Genomic DNA, 19,698 nt, shown 5'->3' with positions numbered 1-19,698 from the left:
TAAAATAAAATAAATATGGAAGCTAACGAAACGCTTTGGGTGGGATCCGCCCCGTAACATGACGATTAATGATCGTTTGATTGAATGGCACGCGCTCTGCTGCTTACCCGCTAAACAAACCCACACAGGAGAGAGTGCATCCATTTCGGGCAATTCACCTTGAAAACATTACGAACGCTGCATTTCATCATTCAATCAAATGACTTCAACTATTATACACCTACAAAAAGACGGGCAAAAAATTCGCTGGGCGGAGGTCACTTGTCTCCACATTCTCCTAGTCAAGTGCAGCCACGGCGGCCTGACCAATCAATTTTTAATTTAAAAAAAAAAAAATCTTCTTCCGATAGTTTCACGTCCTCACCCATCCCAGTTAGGTAAGCACTACGATGCGTGCGTGCCTCCTTCGCCGGCCACATCCCTTTTAGGTCGCAAGAATAGAGTGCGCACAATGTGTACCTTACCAAACAAAAAAAAAAAAAAAGAAAGAAAAAGGACGTAGCACTCCTCTTTGTTTCCTCCCCTCCCACCCCTTTATCGAAACACACTTAATGACGAACTGGCACGCAATAATATGAGAAATCATAAGCGCTAACGTACCAACGTGGCGTTTGAGGTCTGCTCCATCGCACCGGATGCCGTTGTTGGCCGGTTTTGGCCATGGCGTCTGAAGAAGGAGGTTCCCTTTTAACGCTCCGACTGGCCGGCTGTCCGCTAATGGATTCGCCTCTTTCTACACATTTTTTTTCCCCTCTTCTTTCTTCCCTCCCCCGAATATCGGACGATTGCGGTCCACTGTGCAAGCACTCCACGAGGCATTCCTGTCACATTTCAAGCCAAAAAGAAAGAAACAAAAAATGGAGCAAAAAAAAATTGCGATATGAGTTCACTGATTTTAACAAAACAAACAGGGAAAACAAATTGAAATGACGATAGGGATATTGCAAAAAAAAAAAAAAAAAAAAAAAAAAAAAGGAAATCCTCAATAGGTCGTACTGAAAATATCAACCGTCAACGGGATGACCCGTTCGAGTGCTTCCCTTGTCTTGGCGTCGGTGATGTATCAGCAACCGCGACCAATCGCTCCCTCCTAATCGACTCCCACAGTGTATCTATTCTCTCTTCTGTATAGATTTTTTTAAAAGGATGCCTCCTCTTACAACCCCCCTCCCCTTGCCGCAATCTCCCCCCCCCCCCCAACGAAAGACACTTAGAAACTCCATCTTATTGCGCTACTTTCTATTCATTTCGCTATTGTACGAATGCCGAGTTGTTGTTGTTGTTGTGTAGCTACTTGACAGTCACTGGAGATTCACTACACTTGTGTGTAGGGGCCGTGTAGGAGGAGTAGATCGGAGGGGACACCAAAAACATTACCGTGAATGTCATGGGAAAACACGGAGCGGCCGACCGATTCGCCGCACCCGCCATTGATCATCATCCTCCTCCTACCCCCCTACTTCACACACATACACACACACGTACTCGAAGAGGGACTACAACATCAACGAGTCAATAGATGCAGTGTAAATGCTGATTAGTCAGACTACTACACTCTCGACTCTATCAATGCTAATCGGCACGCGTCACTTGATTATTTTTTATTGCTATGGTTCTTCTCATTGACGGCAACGAAATAAAAAAAAGAGGTGTTTGGTTTGAATTCGACACGTTCCAAAGAGATTCGATAGATAAGCAAAAGAAAAACGAAATGAAGAGGAGGAAATAAGACTTTGATGGCTTTTCACGTCCAATGACGCGTTCCCTTTGCTTCATCTTTCTCTATTTAGCTCGACGATCGGAAGCTCCTTGAAATAGAAGACGGGAGAGAAAAGGCTGCACGCATAGCTTCGTGAGCGTGACTGGCTGCGCTGAACTGAAAAAGGGACAAGGCGGAAGAAACGAGGCGCATCGCTTTCGCTACCCGATTTTTGATTGACACAGTGCTGAATGCTCTCTTTCATTCCACGGCATGCCGTCTCAATGACGTGCGCCCTATTTTTGATCTCTAGAATACACTATCTCTAGCATTCACAACAGTCCCTTTTTTTAAAAAATAATTCTTATGAAACTGCGCGCTAAACGAAAAATTCAATTTAAAAAAAAATGGCGTCTTCCGACGCACTGTGGTGCATGAATATGCAAGGCCAGAAAGAAAAAGCTCTTAAAAAAAAAATGCCAAGTTCGATTGCCAAAGTGAAAAACGATCATGATAAACAATTGCTTGGCACGATGGATGGACAAAGAGGATTCACCGCTGCGGGGCAACGGCGGATAGCTTGCCCACATATGGAAACTGCGCGCTATAAAGTATACGCTTTCTGACGCTGCTGCTTGTGCACTGGATCGGATGCCAGGAACTATAAGGAAAAGATGGAGGGCTCGGAAGCCGGATGGCTGCAAAAAAAGAAAAAAGGAAGGAAGGAAGAAAGGAAGGATGGGCGAGAGAAGAGGGAGTGTATATGCTGTTATACACATAAGAGACTAAGAGAAATTGATAGAAGATGGGAAAGCCTGTGCATCTGCCAATGAGCGTAGACGGAGAGAAATGAATACGTACACAGCAAGCTATACGATCTAACATGTACACACATATATACGTATACATATACACATTTCTATCTTTCCATCTATCTAGATTTATTTATTTATATTTATAAATATATGAGAGCTACAGTCAGCTGGTAGCGCCAGTGCCAGCAGAGAGAGAGCATCAGTCTTGGCACACGAGTCGGAGCCGTGCGGTACTTCCGATCTCATCCGGTCTCTTCCGGCTCGACTTCCGGGCGCGCGTCGAGGTTCCTGCTGCTGCTACCATAAAAAAAAAAAAGACTCTCGGCACTGACGGGAAAGGGGATCCGACTCTCTCTCTCTGATAATAACTCCCGCCGACGCCGTCGTGTTCGATTTATAGTATAGAGCAACTACTACTATAGAGAGGAAAAAAAAAAAAACCTATTCCCTTCTTTGGCTTTACATCTACATTGATGACGTCTATCTTTTTTCCCAGAAAGCGATAAGCACGCTTTTTCTAAATGTTATTGTTAGCTCGTTGGGCAGAATTATGCGAGCACAAACAACGTTTCGATTCTCATTTCGCTTGACAGGATTTTCATATTTGGATTTCTGAAAGTTTTGCCCGTGGATTGACGTATGCCAAAGAAAGGACAATAGAAATAATCGGACGTTTAAATCTAGAAAGCCTATGAGCCTAGACGAAGATAGCTGAAATCAGCCATTTTCATACATCACTGTTGCGCTGTCGAGCGTTTCATTTCTTAGTTTTCCCTGTGCTAATTTCACGATTGGACAGCCTACAATTGTCGCGAATGACCTTCTCAGTGGGGGGGGGGGGGGGGGGGGGGGGGGGGGGGGGAGAAGAAAAATAGCGTGAGAATCGACTTACCGAAATTGACGGCGTCCCAAACCAGTGTACGAAATGCTGTGAGGAAAGTGTGCGAATCGGGTGAATGGAACGCGTAACAAATCACAGATGGACTTCGGGGCTGCAATCAAGCAAAAGGTCAGCATTGACGATTGGCAATCACCGCGGACCGGTTACCCTGTAAGACAAAGAAAAGAGGGTAAAGAATGTAGCGCAATCGATACACGTTTATGATACAAGTAAAAATAAGAAAACGCATTTTGCGCTCTATTTCGTAACAGCGATTAGATCACTAGTAAACCAATGCCGCAGTTGAAAACAAAAGAAAAAATTAATAAAGATTGAAATACGATCACGACCATCTTTTCGTGTTGGTTTTCACTTGTCCTGTCTGTTGAACTGTCGGTCCACTACACGTTGCTGACTGAATGTGATGGATCGGAAAGAACCTTTTTTTCTATCCACATAAGGAAATGTGTCGATGAATATCAACGTTTCACGTTTTGGACCGTGACCAGTCGTGCGAAAAGTGACACTTTAATTTATTCCGTCGGGTGACTTATTTCGAAAAAAAAGACAGCAAACAGGAGGGCAAAAAAAAAATAATAATTACATTTAGTCAATTCCCTCCCTTAAAATGATCAAATCAGGTTTTCTATTTGATGAATTGTGCTAGCCCCTTAATTGCATAACGAATATAGGTAAAAACCAAATACGAATAAAAGTAACAAGGTCCCGTTCGGTACTTACTTTTCAAATCGTTGACTAACGCCATCTATGAACGTGAAAAAGCGATCACGCAGCAAGTGGTAACCACAGTTTTTTTTTTCCTTTAAAGCTGACCATATGGCACCGCTGGGGCAATTGCAACTCGCGTTCACTTTCTTCAAGCAACAACTGTCAGATCGAGTGCTCAAATAGTTTGTCTCGTTGCACGTCCGTACAGATCGTCTACATGGCTTCATCGAACGGTGATTCAAACGCATAGCGTTCATCTCCGATTTTCGTTCTCATCTTTTTGAAATGTCTAGAGTCGCCTTATTCTTGCTGTGTGGCTCGATCGGTTCACCTCAGATTCCAGCCCGATGACGATTGCATCGACGTGTTCTACAACGAAGTGACGGTCGAGAGAACGACGCCTGGCTCGTATTTTATGGTTTGCGGCTGGAGCTGTGGCTACTTCGGCATCCAGCAGCTCACCGAAGACATGAACGAAGAAAAGGTGGATCCCTTTCTACCTCCCTTTCGGAGCTAATCGATTGCAATTGAGAATGTGTTGTCTCAGGTAGCGCTTTTTTCGGTTTGGGATCCCACAACTGGCGATGATCCCGATCAGGTTGCACCTACGGACAGGGTGATAGTGGAAAACGCAGGCCAGGGAGTTGAAGTGGACCGCTTCGGTGGTGAAGGCACAGGAGCCAAATTAATGACTCCATTGCCATGGAAAATCGGCGAAACTGTGGCCTGTTTCGTAAGGGCTCACCGACAAGGCGATCGTTCTTGCTACACAGGTTGGATCAAAGCTTCGGCAACGAGCGATTGGCGATGCCTGGGTACGCTGAAAACTCGAGCGGCAGGTGTCCTCCTGACTGATTTGTACTCGTTTATCGAAGACTTCCGTCGTGACGTTTGCAGTGCCGGCCAGAACCGTCACGCCTCGTTCAGCAACGGATGGGTATGCTCTCTGTCTCTTTAGTTTGTTCTACTGTGGGAGTTTTTGCATTTTCTTAATTTTTTTTTTTTTTTTTTTTAAACGGTAGGTAAGGAAAGTGGGTCCACCGTCCAGTTGGTGTTCTCTTTCCACAGCTGACTTCACCGCCTCGGACGCAGAGTGGGAGGCAAAAGACACCATCGACGCTGGCGCATGCACCAGGGGCTTTTATCTCAGTACGGGAGGGGACGTTTGCTCTTCTGTCGACCTCGGCTGCCGGATCGACTGCAGCCATATCCGCCGCCGACCGCCGGTTTTACCGCTGCCTTAAATCTTCCAACTCACCTGTCCATGTATCAAGGCTTGTTTGTAATTATGTAACAAATAGCAACATAAAATAACAACATTCTCTCTGTCCCATCGTGTTTTTTTGCCACCCCCCACGGACAATATTCAATAAATAAATTTTTTTTTTTGGAATACAAAAAATTAAAAAGAAGGATGTTCCAATGATTAATTACCAAATTTCGCTGTGCCGCGACGAAGTGCGGAATTCACAACTTGTATTACATTGCACGGCTAGTGTATCGCATCGAATCAACAGTATCTGGTGGAGGAAGCGTCGGAAGCTGCTGCAAATTCTTGCTCTTTTGTTGGTATGCGAGTTGTTTATCAGACCGGGGCGTTACCCCGAGCAGCTTCGGTGCGGATAGCATTGATTAACTCTTGATTGATGAGGAATACAAATTTCAGCCCTGCAATCTGCCAAATTTGATTGATGCAATCATCAACGAACAATCGGATGAGCAATAATAAGACGAGCAATCAAAGAAAGGGGAAATAGATAGTTACCTCTAAGACACAATTGTTAGACAATTTGTTACGGCTGCCGGGTAGGACCGGTTTACCGTCCACAAAAAACGGTCGGCGTCCTTCGTTGCTTATAAGGAATTCACCTGAAGCTCTTAGTTTAAGAACACCCTGACGTCTTGAGATCTTCCACGCTGGACCTTCTAGGGACAAATCAATGTCGACAGTTCCGCCGGCTGTTGTTCGGCCAAAGGTAACCTAGCAAACAAAGCTTGACTTAGTAAAATGCAATGTAAACTATTCAAATTCGGTAGATCTTTCACCTCTCTAGATCGCATGAGATAACGAACAAGTCTTCCACGAAGAACGGCCAGAGTTTGGGCGTCGAAATCCGGAGGGCTAATACCTGTCACAGCCTCGACAAGTACCTGCCAGCGACCGACTTCATTCTCCAGTTGTTTTATCTCCGTTTTGGCCAAGCTAATATTTCAACGTAATCCTGAACGTTACAACAGTGTGACAGAATTTAGCGGGAACGTATTACCGATCGTTTTGGGCCAGTTCGGCTTCAAGAACTTCATCACGCTCGGTGCTGGCTAGTTCGGAATCGCGCAGTAATTCATCGGCATCCGTAAATGATACTACATGGTCACTCTTCGGGAGCGGTTGAACTTGATGGAGAAAATTTAAGGTTTAATTCCCTCCTCTTTGACATATTAATGGCCGAAAAAATAAACTTACCAGACTGATCGGGCAGTAAATGATACTGCTTCATGAGTTGCCAATGGGCTTGAAGAGCTTGTGCTGTGCGAGCGGCGTGAAAAACTGTTGCGTTGTCCTGAAGCAATTTTTCAAAGTTTTCTAATGTCGGCTGACTCGTCTACATTTAATAATCCGGTTTAGAAAACGAACAACGGAAATCCTCAAGGCTAATCTCTTACCGATGATGTAGTGGCTAATAATTGTTCTTCGGCTTTGGTGTACAGTGCTTTAGATTGAACGGACGCCACAGTTTGAGGATGCAAGTTTCTTAATGCGGCCAATGCCAGGCGTGAGACGGATTTGTCGTAAAGGAGAGCATACCAGCGTTCGGTGATTTCGGTTAGGGTGAAGTGACAAGAAAATTTCACACCTCTGTGAACTGCAAGTAAATCTCCTGTCTGAACGATCCAGGTGATTTTTTAATTCCTAGTGTTTATGTTCAGTGTTTTTTAAATTGTACCTGCTGCACCGCTGTGATAAGTGAGAGATCATCTGTTGGTTTCCAACGGCCAAGGTCTTTTGTCGCTGTTGGCTGAGATGCCCTGGGTCTCCTGGGTCTTCGAAAAGCCTATCACAATAGTTCGTCTATGTACATCATTTCACTTGAAAACCAAACACTTTCTTAATCTACCTGTTTTACTTTACTAGCTTTCCTCCTTGTTTCTTGCAAAATGGAAGGCAAGTTCACCATGCTATTTGAAGGTACAACTGTCGAGCTTGATGTGATCCCTTCATCAACTGTGTTAGGGTTAGATAATATTCAATACCAGCAACGATTACAGAATACTAACCACTGATTGAAAATCGGCTTCGGGTACCACGTACAGGGATGGGGGTTAAAGCTGAACCCCCCATATTGAGACTTGATTCGACAAGCTCATCATCAAACTTTCTTCGTTTGATCGAACGAGTTGAACTAATACGCAACTTAGGCATTAGCTATATGGTACTGTCGTTCAGTAGACTGTCATTATCAAACCTTCGTCTTTGATGTTGGGCACTCAGACTTGAGGGTCCCGCCATTCCTCCTTGGATCTCCTCCTCTAGCTCAGTATCAACTTCTGAGCCTGGTTTCGGAGTGAGCGTTGGAATGGAATCCATGTTGATGCCAGCTTCCGTTTGGGAGAAACGCGCGAAACAATGAAAAGACAAAAACACAATCAGAAATTGCGGTACAGACGACAGCCACCCGACAAAATGCTTTCGCTGCTTTTCTCACCCTCTGGCGGGCTGAGGAGAAATCCGGATTGCATTCTTGCTACATTTGCCATCTAGCGGAGCTCCAGAAACCAAAAGAAACAAAAAGTATTTTGTAACGGTGTTGAATATTATTCAATTCCGGATTGCATCGTGCGGAATTTTCTTCTGTGAAATGACTCCATTCCACCTATCTACGCAACACGTGCACAAAGTTTTTCCCGGGTTTCTTTTTTTCACATTTTTTTTTTTAGGATATAACATGCTTTAAGAATTGGCATATCAAAATAGGGCTAAAAAATAGTAAATTTTGGATTCCAAATGTTTTGTTGTATTATAATTTTAATAGCTGAACAACGTTACGCACAAGGCGATAACGAGAGATAAAGATTTCATAAGTGCGTAATATCTGATTAGCGGGTTATCAGATAAGATTCACGGCAACGCATATATCGCAACGCAAATGCATTATTGTGGAATGGCTATTATTTTATCGTTGATACGCAATCTGTCTCGGTTTTTTACGTAAACATCGTCTGGTCACCAATTGATACGACCTAAAGTGAATTTATCTCGCTGTTGTAACCAACGTCTTAAATTTTTTTGTGTTCGTGAAGCTAGTGCAAAAGGTCGTCAAGTCAATGAAATCACATCAGTTTCAGGCCAATCCCTATGAGTCAAAGTTCAAAGATAAACCACGTTTGTCCTTAGGTTTAACAAATGCTAGATAAAAGTCACCATCCTCGTAAGTCGTTCACGTTTTTTTGTTCGTGTTTTATTGACGTTACATAACCATAGAACCATGCATAGGCCTACGTATCTCGACGGCGGCCGTGATGAATGAACAACTGATAGTGTTTGTTATACTAAAGTACTTTCCGGCCTAGTGATCAGTCCACGGCCAAAACAGACGAAAGTCCATTTCCTTTATTGTTCCTAGGAAATGAAAGTGTGACCAAGTCGTGAAACCACAATTCAAATTTAGAAACTTATCCTTCTAGATCCGTGCATGGCGTTTGGTTATCAGCAATGCAAGATTGGCGATCAGCGATAGCAAAGATGCGTGCAACAATCATGGTCGTGGAATTTCAAAATTATTTTTTTTTAATAACATTTCGCTAGACAAGAGAATCTGTGATTAAAAAACAGCTACATAGGACGTACAAGTAACTGCGGCCAAACGATTTTTTTAGGGAAACAATTTTTGCTCCAGTGATGAACGAGCAGACGGTAGATGAAAGCGATTTACGTTTAAGTTAATCAACACAAACACTATACATGGGGCAATCTTATTCCCATACCTGTTTTATCTAAAGTCCTTGGGTATGATAGCAACTCACCCATACATTTTAAATATCGTGGCAGACAGACGGCATATATTTATCATAGCCGATTGCCATGAATAATGATGAGTGTCAACTTTCAAGTCTGAGTAGCTGGTCGGTCTGGTTTTTTTTTTTTTTTTACTTGGGTCTTGAAAACAGTTAATTGTTACGGGGATTACGTCTGTAACCCCTCGCGATAGGTATTGACAACCATGTTGACGAGACAAAACGTAACTTTCTCTCCACCGCATAAGGAACACGACGCGAAAATTCGATTAAAATAAGTGAACAAAAAAACTGTACAAAACATGCAAAAACGTAACCTAAATGTTCCTTCGCAATTCCTGTTTGCTAACAGTTCTCTCACTTCATATCTCTGTTTTGGAAATTTGCACGGAATGGCAGATTGAATTTGCGGTGTAATTAATTGTCTTTCGCATAGTTTCTGATTGATTTGTGAAAATTGTTTTGGTCATTCCAGATTTATAGTTTTACCTTAAGGCCATAAATTTGAACTGTGGCAACACATATTGTGACACTATAGCTACACATACGGTTGTATGGAACCCTAGATTACGAGACCGTCTTGCATAATACCTGCGGTGACGTTTGAATTTTTCAGACAGTAAACAAACAAAATGGCGGCCTAAAAAATAAAATTTACCCAGAAAAAAAAATAAGGCTCCACTTGTTTCAACATACCCGGTGACTGAATGTATAACGAGGAAAAAAACGCATAGACAAGCTATTGCTGGAAAGATTAAGCATTAGGAAACAATTAAACATTTAACGGAAACATTGCATGTGTGAGTTTTTACCACATCAATTAGACATGCTGTTTCTTGTCATTTTTTTTTTTTTTTTGGGGGGGGGGGACTCGTTGCCATTCGAAAGTTTTTTTTTCTTTAACCCTTTCTTTTTGTACGAGATACATACATGAACTTCCATATAGGGGATGTGTGTGCATACAGCGATGGCATACTTTCAACGAAATCTTTGGTAACAAAAGTGGAAATAGCTGGATCGAACGCGTAGCCTATAACAACTGGTTTTTTTTTTCTGTTGCAGAATCTTCCAAAGAAAGCTTGTTCGTGTTCAGTAATAACCATTTTTTTTTTGTAGGCCACGGGCATTTGAATGTTTCAGTCAAACAAGACCGCACCCTTGTTATTATTACGACTGTTAGCTTCTGATGATGGGCCGCCGCCTCATCGGTCACCATCGAAAGTAAGCACTTCAATTTCTTCATCTTCGAAGCTCGAGGTCACCTTTAATGAAGGACTTTCAGCTATTGTTTTTAATTGAATTTTAGACCCACCTGAGCGCGAGGTTTGCCCAAGTTTTTTATCCTGCTGGCTCTTTTGAACTTGTGCGTACGTGGTCTGTGGCACGCGTCCGCTCATCCATTCGAAAAAGATTAGCATACGGCCATCAGCAATGCCTGCGTAACTCCAGCTTCTAACGGGTTTAGAGGTACGGTACGACGCCTGTCAGTCAATACGGACGCAACCGAACGAGTTCGCTCTTTCGCTTTATGCTACCATTTACAAATCTTTGTCTAATTCAGTAAACATCCTCAACCATCGCATACTGCCAAGGGTCGTCTAGTTTTCCTAGCGTTCTTGGGAAATGTCTAACTCGATTGCTTTCTTTACTAGTGCGATGCAACACATTTTGGCTTTGGTTACAAGGAATTCTCTTATACGACATAGCTGAGCTAAACCACGTCGCACGTCCAGGAGCTTTCCTTTGGCTGTTATGCATCGTTTTGTTTACCTTGGTGCGCAAATACTTTTCATTTTCCTTTCGAGAAAAAACAAAAATGGTACCGTCATTCCAAAATGGATAAAGGGGGTGGGTTTGCAATTCTCCTCGCCTATTGTTTTTAAGAAAGGCCATCAGCCACTGGTATCTCCTCATCACTTTTTCGTGACCTTCAGAATGAAACAGATCTAAGCTGTTACATCCCATCGAAAAGATATTATTTGGAATTGACCAATCTGCGGGACTGGAGTGGGTTACGTGACCTACTATAGCGATGGGACAACTTGGATTCATGTTTCATCATGAAGTGATTCGTTATCTAGTGGTGGTAGCCAACAGCATTTGGGGTCGGTAACGAGTGTGCGATTTTAATCGGTACTGCTTAACCCAAATAGAAGAATTTAACGTAATGAAAATGAGCTAAAAACCTGTACTGACGAGTGAAAATGGTGGGTTTTCAATGTACCCAGTTTGACGTAGGGCACATGCAGCCAGCTGTTTAAATGCACACGACACTGACCATCAATCAGGCGAAAGGGTTTAGGACAGGAATAGAAATAAAACGATTTTCTGTTTTGCTTTCTTTTTCATTTGGTAGCCATTTTTCAACGGCTATCTTAAACGCAGTGGTCGTAGGAGTACCGAGTCTTTCCAAATACATCATGTCGCTCGCCACCAATTTGATAAACGACCAAGGGCATGATTTGAGACCGTGGCACTTCTGGAACTCGTTCGACTTGTTTAATTTGCTGGCTCATGGTTTTGAGGATTTCAGATTACAATTAGATCGCCAATCAGGACAGGTCAGACTTTACATATTGGACGGGAAAGAACCGACCCTTTGTGCTTGATCATGCGCGCGTGCCCTTTCTCCCTCTAGGCCAGATGCTTTGGGTTGTCTTCGCGTTCAATTAGTGGCCATTAACGACATTCCACGAATTGAATAAAGTCTACGATACGTAACCAGTTTACGCGTTCAAAGAATTTTTGTTCTCCGAAAAAAAGCTAACGCAAAACAAAAGGGGATAACACAAAACCACAAAATCAATCAAGAGCTTTTGGAACACTGTATCTGACTTGTCCTTTTACTCTAATTAGTCAAACGCGCGAAAAAGAAAGCGAAGCATCTTGACCGACAATCTTAAAAGGGCATTCCCTGATATAGGCGATACGACGCTGTCTTTCTTTTTACATTACATGATCGGCTTTACAATAGTGAACATGAATAGCTTTTACAATAGCAAAGAAATAATAACAAGGTAAGCGACTACTAAAATGGCACATTTTAGGTGACTAATCCTTTTCGTACCAGACATTTGAAATAGCATAGGCTTTGTCGAATCGAAAAAATGGCAAATTAAATTGAATGTAAAGAGAGCTTTTGGTATCTTTTCACTTTTGCCATCCCTTTCGTAGAATTCAATCGATGTTGCTGTCGAATCTAAAAATATCAGTCATTTTCTTGGAGGGGTACTTTCAATGCCAATGGCTTAATGTTACGCTTGAAAGCGCTTACACCCGCACCTTATTTTCTACAATTGGTTCAAAGTCGCCCAACAGTCTGATGAAACCCAATAATATACGCGACATAAAAACATCCGATCACAGACGATGATTGTTTTGCAGTTGCTCAGTCAACCGCTTTGAATTTGAACGTTTTCAACTGTTCGTCAAGAAAACCAGAATGATTTTTTGATTGTCAAGGTGTCCATAAAACGATGCAAAAGGGCCTTGTAAAATTCAATTGAATTTTAGGGCGATGATATTCATGGGCGTATAGGCAAGACTCGACACGCAACCTGTTTCCTAAGGAACGGTATACACTTCATTTTTCTCGTTAGGGCATGTAAACTAGTCGTCAAAAAAATCAAAACGGCTAAATATATGGAGGGAAAATGACAGAACGGGATGAAGTGGCTCGTCAGCCGTTTAAACTTGAAGGATTTAAAAAACAAAAAACAAAAAAAACAAAAACAAAGAGTGGCACGAACGACAAGACCTGCTTCACAATCAAGGTGATATCGCTGCAAGACTTACACATTTTCAAATTCTGGTGTTATAAATAAACAGGAAAAGGCCAAAAAGAACCTGCTGCTAATTTGTCTAAATAGGCAAAAAACAAAAACCCAAAGAAAAAGAAAAGAAAACATCGGTATTAAACCGGTGGTAAGGGGGAAAAAAAACCAAAAACAATTAAGCAAAGTCATATCAATTCTCCGGTATTATTTAAGAAAAAGAAAAGAAATAAAGAGAGAAAGAAAACACAAATACAGGCACCAAAACGCGCAAAACCGGTTCTTCGCGGGGTTCTCCTTAAAACACGCAAACCACCGAACGACGTTCAAGAAGTGAAAGAAATCCAGTGCCACAGAATAGTTTAGCCCGTGCAATAATCAGGTTTCTGGGAAAAAAAACAAGAACTCTCCACAAACACACAGACGACTAGTATAAGACGCTGGAGATTTTTTTTTCTTCGTGCAGAACATGTTTGATATCTCATGGAAGTTAATGCATTGCAACCGTCAGCAACACTGTCCGGATTCTCATCCATCAACAATTAAGGTAGGCGTTTTATTGACTGATCATTTCCCTAAACATTACGTGCGCGAGCCTACGTGCAAACAACGCCATTTTCGAACCTCTGTCCTACCCTGTTGCGCGTGCGAAATTGTTGTCATCGGCAAAGACCCGCAAACGGACGTTCGCATTGTTTCGTTTGTGTTAATTTCTTAACCGCCATTATAAAAAGACAAACATGGATATCGCCCCGCATCAGTGCTTAGGAGGACGGCAATCAAAATAAAGAGAGTGGGTGACTTACCGATGCAGCAGGTAGATCTCCGTGGCAACCAGAATGGGGCGACTTCGAAGGTTGTGTTGACCATCAATCGCTAGAGGGTGGATGAGATGTTGATTAACAACAACAGGGACGAGAGTGCGTAAGAAGCAGCTCTTGGCGACAGTAGAAGCTATTGCTCTTTTAGCCAATGGCGAGAGTATTGGGTAGTAATAGGAGCTTCTGATGACTCCAAAGATTGCGACAGGTATCCTATACATATATGGTAAAATGCAGTTGGAAGGCAGGTGTTCTTGTCACTAAGCGAATTTCTGTCTATACCCAGGTGGATGAAGGATATCGGCCTGAAATTGTTGGAATCCTTTCTAAAGAAAAAAAAAAAAAAAAGAAAAATGAAAGAGTAAATCGTGTGTTGAGTGGATGGCCCAAATAATATTGAATGCCTGCCATTCCAAATTCGAAAAAAAAAAGATGAAATAAAAAATTTTGTTGGGTACTTGACTGACGCATTTTGTCGTCGAATGGGGATATTACGTTTAGCCTTGAGAGAATCCGCACGGGCCAACACAACATTTCGAATCGAACGAACTGGATTGTTGGTTGATGGAAAAATCATGCTGACCTGCTGGACACGTATTGCAGGTGGTCGTCATGGTAAAGCGGTCAAATGGATGTCTGATACAAGGGCACTGACGATGACCCAGATTTTAAGGACAGAGAATCGATCGTTTAGTCGAAAACTTAAAAGGAAGACAAGTAAATAAAGTTTACCAGTAGATTCAACATCCGATATCAGCCCGTGACGGCTCACAAGTCTGCCATGCCACTATTTTGTAGATAAAAACATGATAAGGATAATGACGGGTAGACGGATGAAATTCATGGCATACTATCTTGTTTCCGCAGAAGCCAACGAGACCCCGAGCTCATTCCACGTACGATCTTCATGCCTCATCAGCAGCCATTGTCTATAAACGCATAAGAGGTAGGACTTACGGCATTTTCTCTTATTTATCCGGCCAATGTATTTATCCCATTTTTAATGCGTCGTTTCTCCTCCAAGTTTCCACCTAAAGAATAGAATTTGTTTCAAAAGTAAATAATCGACTGCAGAGACGTTGAGCTTTTATCCCGCAACACATTACAGCATCAAGATTCAAAGTTTAAGTCCTTACGTATACACGAAAGATACGATATGAAGGAAGATAGCGAGATGCTGTTGCGACAAATGATAAGAAATTCGAATGACGCGTTGGACCTTTAACAAGATTCTTTCCCATTTGTTTCTATTTATTTCTCACCTCATTGCAGCGAAGTATGGAGCAGCGCACCGTAACCGCCGTAACGGCTAAAATGACGACGGCCCAATCGAGGATCCGCAGCGAACTCGGCAATTTTCCTTCGGGTCCCACAAAATTCACCGTCATCCACAGGCGGCCTGTTTTTTGCGCCCCTCCCTTGCAGCCGCAAACGCCGCCCACCGCCGCTAATGGCAAGCAAATACTGGCCAACGCCATGTGTCGCTTCGCGCATCATCCCGTCGCCGTGACTGCTCAAAAGTCGTCCGCATCCGAATCGAGCAGGAGTTCATCAGCCATCACGACCACAAGCTCATCATCGGCGGGTCCGGCTCTAGTCAGCAGTCAGCAGCAAACAAATGGCAATAAGAGAACGGACGTCAAGACGACGGCCCATCAGCCAAGTGCAGCCAAGTTGGCCAGCGTCAAGCCCATCCTAAAGCGATCGCTATCAGCCGACCATCTGGACGTTTTCCAACCAGTACCTGCCAAGAGGCCGTTCCCTGTACAGATATGGTTCAACAACCAACCTCGCGGTCCGCGTCCGCTAGTAGCGACAGCTTTTTGGCTCGACAGTCCCCTGCACGATAGTCAAGCGTTCGTGTACACGAAGCTGTTGGAAGCGTCACAAGCGCGACGTTATCTACTATTGCAGAGCAAACCACGAAAGTACCTTCACATGACTAGCGGATGGATCGTCGTCATCAACAGTCCAGCACCATCCTCTCGTTCAAAGTCGGAATTGATGTTGCCACCCATGACGGTGAAGCTTTTGCCGCAAGTCAAACCGGTTCCGACGGTGGCCCAACAAAGGCCGCTACCGCAACAAACAACAGCAAAAACAACAGGTCAACCAGTAGGGAAATCAGCTCAACCTGTCACGCCGTCAAAAACGCCACCACAATTTAAAAAATCACCGTCAAGTCAATTACCTCCACCTCCGCCGCTGATAAGCCTACGGCCATCCGGAACAATCACCAAGCGAGAAACGGAATCGCCGCCGCCCTTTCAGGACTACCCGCTGGAATTGTGCAAACGAAGGAAGCAATCGGATGATTCAATGTCCCCACCAGACAGTCCTCGTCTCGTGATCAATCATTCGGCTCCCGCGTCTCCTCTCAATCTTGCCGTTAACGCATTGACCACCACGGCTAACACGAATAACGGGTCGTCCACGTCGATCAAACGAAAGATCTCTCTTCCAGCGCCTTTCACGCTGACAGAGAACAAGAGTCAAAACGAGCCGTTGGATTTGGCTTCGCCAAGTCCGACGACGGTTTTCAATCGAATGACTCTGACCGAGATCCTATCACCAGCCTCTCCAGCCACGGAGCACTTCCGACGTCGATTGATACTCGTCCTGCAAGTTCTTCTAGGCAAGCGAAGATTGGTGAATTTGGGTCATCCGGAAGCTTCGGTCGAAGAAATTCTGACGCGAATATTAAAGAAGGCCGACATTGTTCCAGCAAAAAGCTCCGACATTCGTCTCAATTGGCTCAAATTCCTCCGGCTCTGCGTCAAGAACGATGACGCCTGGATACGTGAAGGTTGGGACAGAAAATCGCCAGACGCCATCCTCGACGAAATTTATCTTCAAGGTGAAATATAGGGACCTTTTTGTTGTGTTTTTTCTTTTTTTTTCACGTACCTTAAATGCAAAATGTATCTGATTAGGAAACTAGTTGTACTTTTAGAGCTCATACTTCGCGTGGCATAATTAATAAGTTAAGTGTCGATTTTCAGATGTTATCCCCATACTTCGAAAGTCGGAGCCTTCCAGACGAATAAATGAATATTTGCAAGAAGTCGACATGGAAAAGAATGTTACCTGACGTTCACGTCTCCGTAATCAAGAGGGCTGAAATGATGCCACTTACATGGCGGTATACTTCATACATTTCGTCTCCTTTTTGTTCAGGTTTACCACGTTTCGAAAGTCACAAGAGAACGGATGCGTTGACTGAAAAAAACCTACGTGCTAACCAATCGCACTGTTCTCCTATATTATTTGAAACATAGAGCTAAAGAGTAATTATTACACCCCCAGTCCCGAATCCAGACAAAAGATATAACAAACCAGTCTGATTCGAATGCCAAAACGAGCTCAAACCAAAGATTTCCTCATTTAACTAAATACGTGTCGGATCCCCTCCTTGTTTCTTTCTTTTCATTTTTTTTTCTCCTTTTCTTTCTGAGTTTGTTCCATGATAGATTTGAATGTTGCATGCAGTAGCAGCAACCCTCTTTATTTTCCTTCTTTAATTTGGCAGTGGATGTGTAATTTCGCCTTCCTGGAGGCAATTGCCCATGGGTGAAGTCACCCGGATTCATCCCCGCACAATCCAGTTCTTGTTTCTGAAGAACGATGGTTATCCTTGATCGCCATTTGACTTGTTTGGGTCTCGTCGTGTTGTATGTACTATCTTGTCTGTAATGAAATAAAATTGAAATTAGAATGTTATCTGAATATCACATATCCATAAACTGTTTCCATTTTATACACGAGTTTACACGGGTGACAACTACTAGCTTTTCTTTTTTTAACCTCATTTTGCAATATTTACCTGGGTGGAATTGTCGTTTAACAACCGCCAGAACTACTTTTGCTCTTGTTCCACAAAATGGATTATTTTGATTAAGCTGCAGCACGAGCCAAATCCCGGGTGATAGCGTCCTTGCCCGCTTACGTTTGAATACCATCCATCAGTTAACATGTCCGAGTGGTTGTTTATCTTCCCAAGAATCCAAGAGACGGAGGACTGTCTATCCATCAGAACTGGTACCTGATTTGAAATATAGGTTTGGTGAATATATTTTACGAAGACTAAAAAAAATAAAAATGTATGGTTACGTACGGCAATGTAGCCAGTAATTTAGCTATATTTAGCGGATTACATTTGTTCAAAGCAGCTGAAACCAGTGCAAGTCCAAACCTGTCTTGATTTTAGTCATACACACTCCTATTAAGTCAATGATTGCTTCATTTTCTCACCCATAAAGAGAAGCCTTCAAAAGTTGTTCAATGTCTGTACAAGTCCACAGATATTTCTAAATTTTACCCTATAAGTATTTTTTTTAATTTTTAAATGTTAAATCCGGTTAGCAGGTGCAGGTGCCTACGTAGTAAATGGACAGGGCGAGCTAGACTTTATCTACAACAACGTTAATTTTTGGAGACGCTTTCTTGAAATTCTTTGAAGTCACGTAGTCTGCGTGGTCTACGTGACAGAAGATCTTCCAGGGTCTAATAATGAATGCCAAATACATTATTGACCGCATATTCGGCATTGACAAAAAAGGATTGGATAACTTGTTACTGTGGTTGGAAAAATCACCATTTCGGATTGGAAGTGATGGTCCAGATCAAGGACTGGAGGAGGGTTCGACAAGATATAGTCATATTTACGTTTCACTCTGATTGTTTCGAAGGGCCACAGACAGAAGGACAGGATAGTTCAAGAAAAGTTGTACCAGTGCAGCTAACTTTCACGATTCTCCAACCCACATTTCCTTTCTTTTTGTTACAGGAATCGACAAAAGCCCAACATCATGCAGACATGAAACTCAAAACTATACTCAATCAAGGTACCCCCCAAAAATAATACTCTGTTGTCATAATTTACATTCTTTTTTTCTTCTCGGAAAGCTATCTAGATCGAAACTCGCCTTTAATTCAAACAGTAAACACCTACATTAGTTCTGAAACTGCCAAAAGTTCGCATCATTACAACAGTTACGAGCAGCCATATTAACGTGCTAATCTTTTGCTACTATTTGATAATATATGCCGTTTACAGTCATGGCCACTACAAATAAGGCCACTAAAACGTAAATAAAAGAATACTATATTTTGGCACACTAACGTTTCACGCAAGCCGGATTCCTACTAAGGTTTCATGAATGCACGCAACGATTCTGGAACGTAAGTAAGTACCTTAAGCAAGTATTTGTTGCAAACTGATAAGCTTCGATCGTTAAAAAAAGATCGAAATAAAACAAAATTTTACCTTTGACAGAGTAGTTCCTCTTTGGGATGTAAAATGGATATTTTCATTGGAAGTTTTCATGTTCTGTTGGGACTGGGGCCTATTGAATAAACCAGAAAAGAAAGTTTAATTCTCTAGAATATTTGATTGTAAATAAAATTGGTATAAACAGACTTAAAATGTAATTCCACTTAAAACATGTATGACATGTGAAATGATTATTTCAATCTCATTTATAGTAATTAAATCCTGACATTCTAGATAGATATTATACTATTGAAAACAATTCATCATTGCATGTTTTAACCTTTAACAAATTTCACTCTCTGTAAGTAACAGCATTCCACGAGATACCACCGAAAACAGCAAACGCTGACTGATAAACCCGGCTAAACGTTAGAAATAAAGAATTTCATCTTACAGGATTAACATCAGGATTGGACACCAACGATGCATTTTCAGTTGCAAACACGAGGATATAAAATTTACCACACAATACCATAACTAGCACCCCAGCAAAATCAAACAAATTGCTACACCATTCAGGATGACATGAGCATGCTTACTAATGGTGGTAAACTACATTTGCAACCACGTTGATCCTTAATCGATAGTGAAAGGCTTTAATCGTTTTTTTTTTTCACGAATCGTGAAATGAAACTCCCTCGATTTGTTTCATGGAAAAGAAGAGGCTTCTGTGCAATTTTCATTAAATAGGTAGCC

At 42.4% G+C, this 19,698-nt stretch overlaps 2 protein-coding genes and 2 long non-coding RNA genes across 5 annotated transcripts; 2 read left to right on the top strand and 2 right to left on the bottom strand.

Annotated features, from left to right (window-relative positions):
* Positions 1 to 4,266: 4,266 nt before the first annotated feature.
* Positions 4,267 to 5,449, top strand: LOC130701451 (uncharacterized). The gene is made up of 4 exons (XM_057523432.1): positions 4,267 to 4,356; positions 4,417 to 4,607; positions 4,671 to 5,060; positions 5,146 to 5,449. Exons 1-4 carry the CDS (start codon positions 4,341 to 4,343, stop codon positions 5,365 to 5,367), a joined length of 819 nt encoding a protein of 272 aa, XP_057379415.1. The 5' UTR covers positions 4,267 to 4,340; the 3' UTR covers positions 5,368 to 5,449.
* A 4,553-nt stretch (positions 5,450 to 10,002) lies between these two features.
* On the bottom strand, positions 10,003 to 10,919 carry LOC130701492 (uncharacterized). Its single transcript, XR_009004071.1, has 2 exons — positions 10,449 to 10,919; positions 10,003 to 10,398 (listed from the first exon to the last, which is right to left on the bottom strand). It is a non-coding gene; the product is annotated as an uncharacterized LOC130701492 (long non-coding RNA).
* Positions 10,920 to 13,245: 2,326 nt separating this feature from the next.
* On the top strand, positions 13,246 to 17,448 carry LOC130701419 (uncharacterized). The gene is made up of 4 exons (XM_057523393.2): positions 13,246 to 13,456; positions 14,598 to 14,676; positions 15,003 to 16,587; positions 16,733 to 17,448. Exons 3-4 carry the CDS (start codon positions 15,009 to 15,011, stop codon positions 16,819 to 16,821), a joined length of 1,668 nt encoding a protein of 555 aa, XP_057379376.1. The 5' UTR covers positions 13,246 to 13,456; positions 14,598 to 14,676; positions 15,003 to 15,008; the 3' UTR covers positions 16,822 to 17,448.
* Positions 17,283 to 18,375, bottom strand: LOC130701487 (uncharacterized). 2 transcript variants are annotated; one of them, XR_009421997.1, is made up of 4 exons: positions 18,110 to 18,375; positions 17,845 to 18,049; positions 17,554 to 17,772; positions 17,283 to 17,417 (listed from the first exon to the last, which is right to left on the bottom strand). It is a non-coding gene; the product is annotated as an uncharacterized LOC130701487 (long non-coding RNA). The 2 variants fall into 2 exon arrangements; XR_009004067.2 differs by having other exon boundaries at positions 17,845 to 18,375.
* Positions 18,376 to 19,698: the final 1,323 nt, after the last annotated feature.

This window comes from Daphnia carinata, chromosome 10 (genome assembly GCF_022539665.2).
Source record: "Daphnia carinata strain CSIRO-1 chromosome 10, CSIRO_AGI_Dcar_HiC_V3, whole genome shotgun sequence".
In the NCBI taxonomy this organism is placed as follows: Eukaryota; Metazoa; Arthropoda; class Branchiopoda; order Diplostraca; family Daphniidae; genus Daphnia; species Daphnia carinata.
Note: the sequence above shows the minus strand (reverse complement) of the source record. Positions and strands in the feature narration are given on the sequence as shown.

Excerpts from the sequence above, each read along its gene's own strand:
- LOC130701451 (XM_057523432.1), top strand. Across the intron at positions 4,608-4,670 it reads AAGACATGAACGAAGAAAAG|GTAGCGCTTTTTTCGGTTTG; the intron begins GTGGATCCCTTT and ends GTGTTGTCTCAG. Across the intron at positions 5,061-5,145 it reads CCTCGTTCAGCAACGGATGG|GTAAGGAAAGTGGGTCCACC; the intron begins GTATGCTCTCTG and ends TTTAAACGGTAG.
- LOC130701419 (XM_057523393.2), top strand. The coding sequence starts at position 15,009 with ATGGAGCAGCGCACCGTAACCGCCGTAACGGCTAAAATGACGACGGCC. Across the intron at positions 16,588-16,732 it reads CGACGAAATTTATCTTCAAG|ATGTTATCCCCATACTTCGA; the intron begins GTGAAATATAGG and ends GTCGATTTTCAG.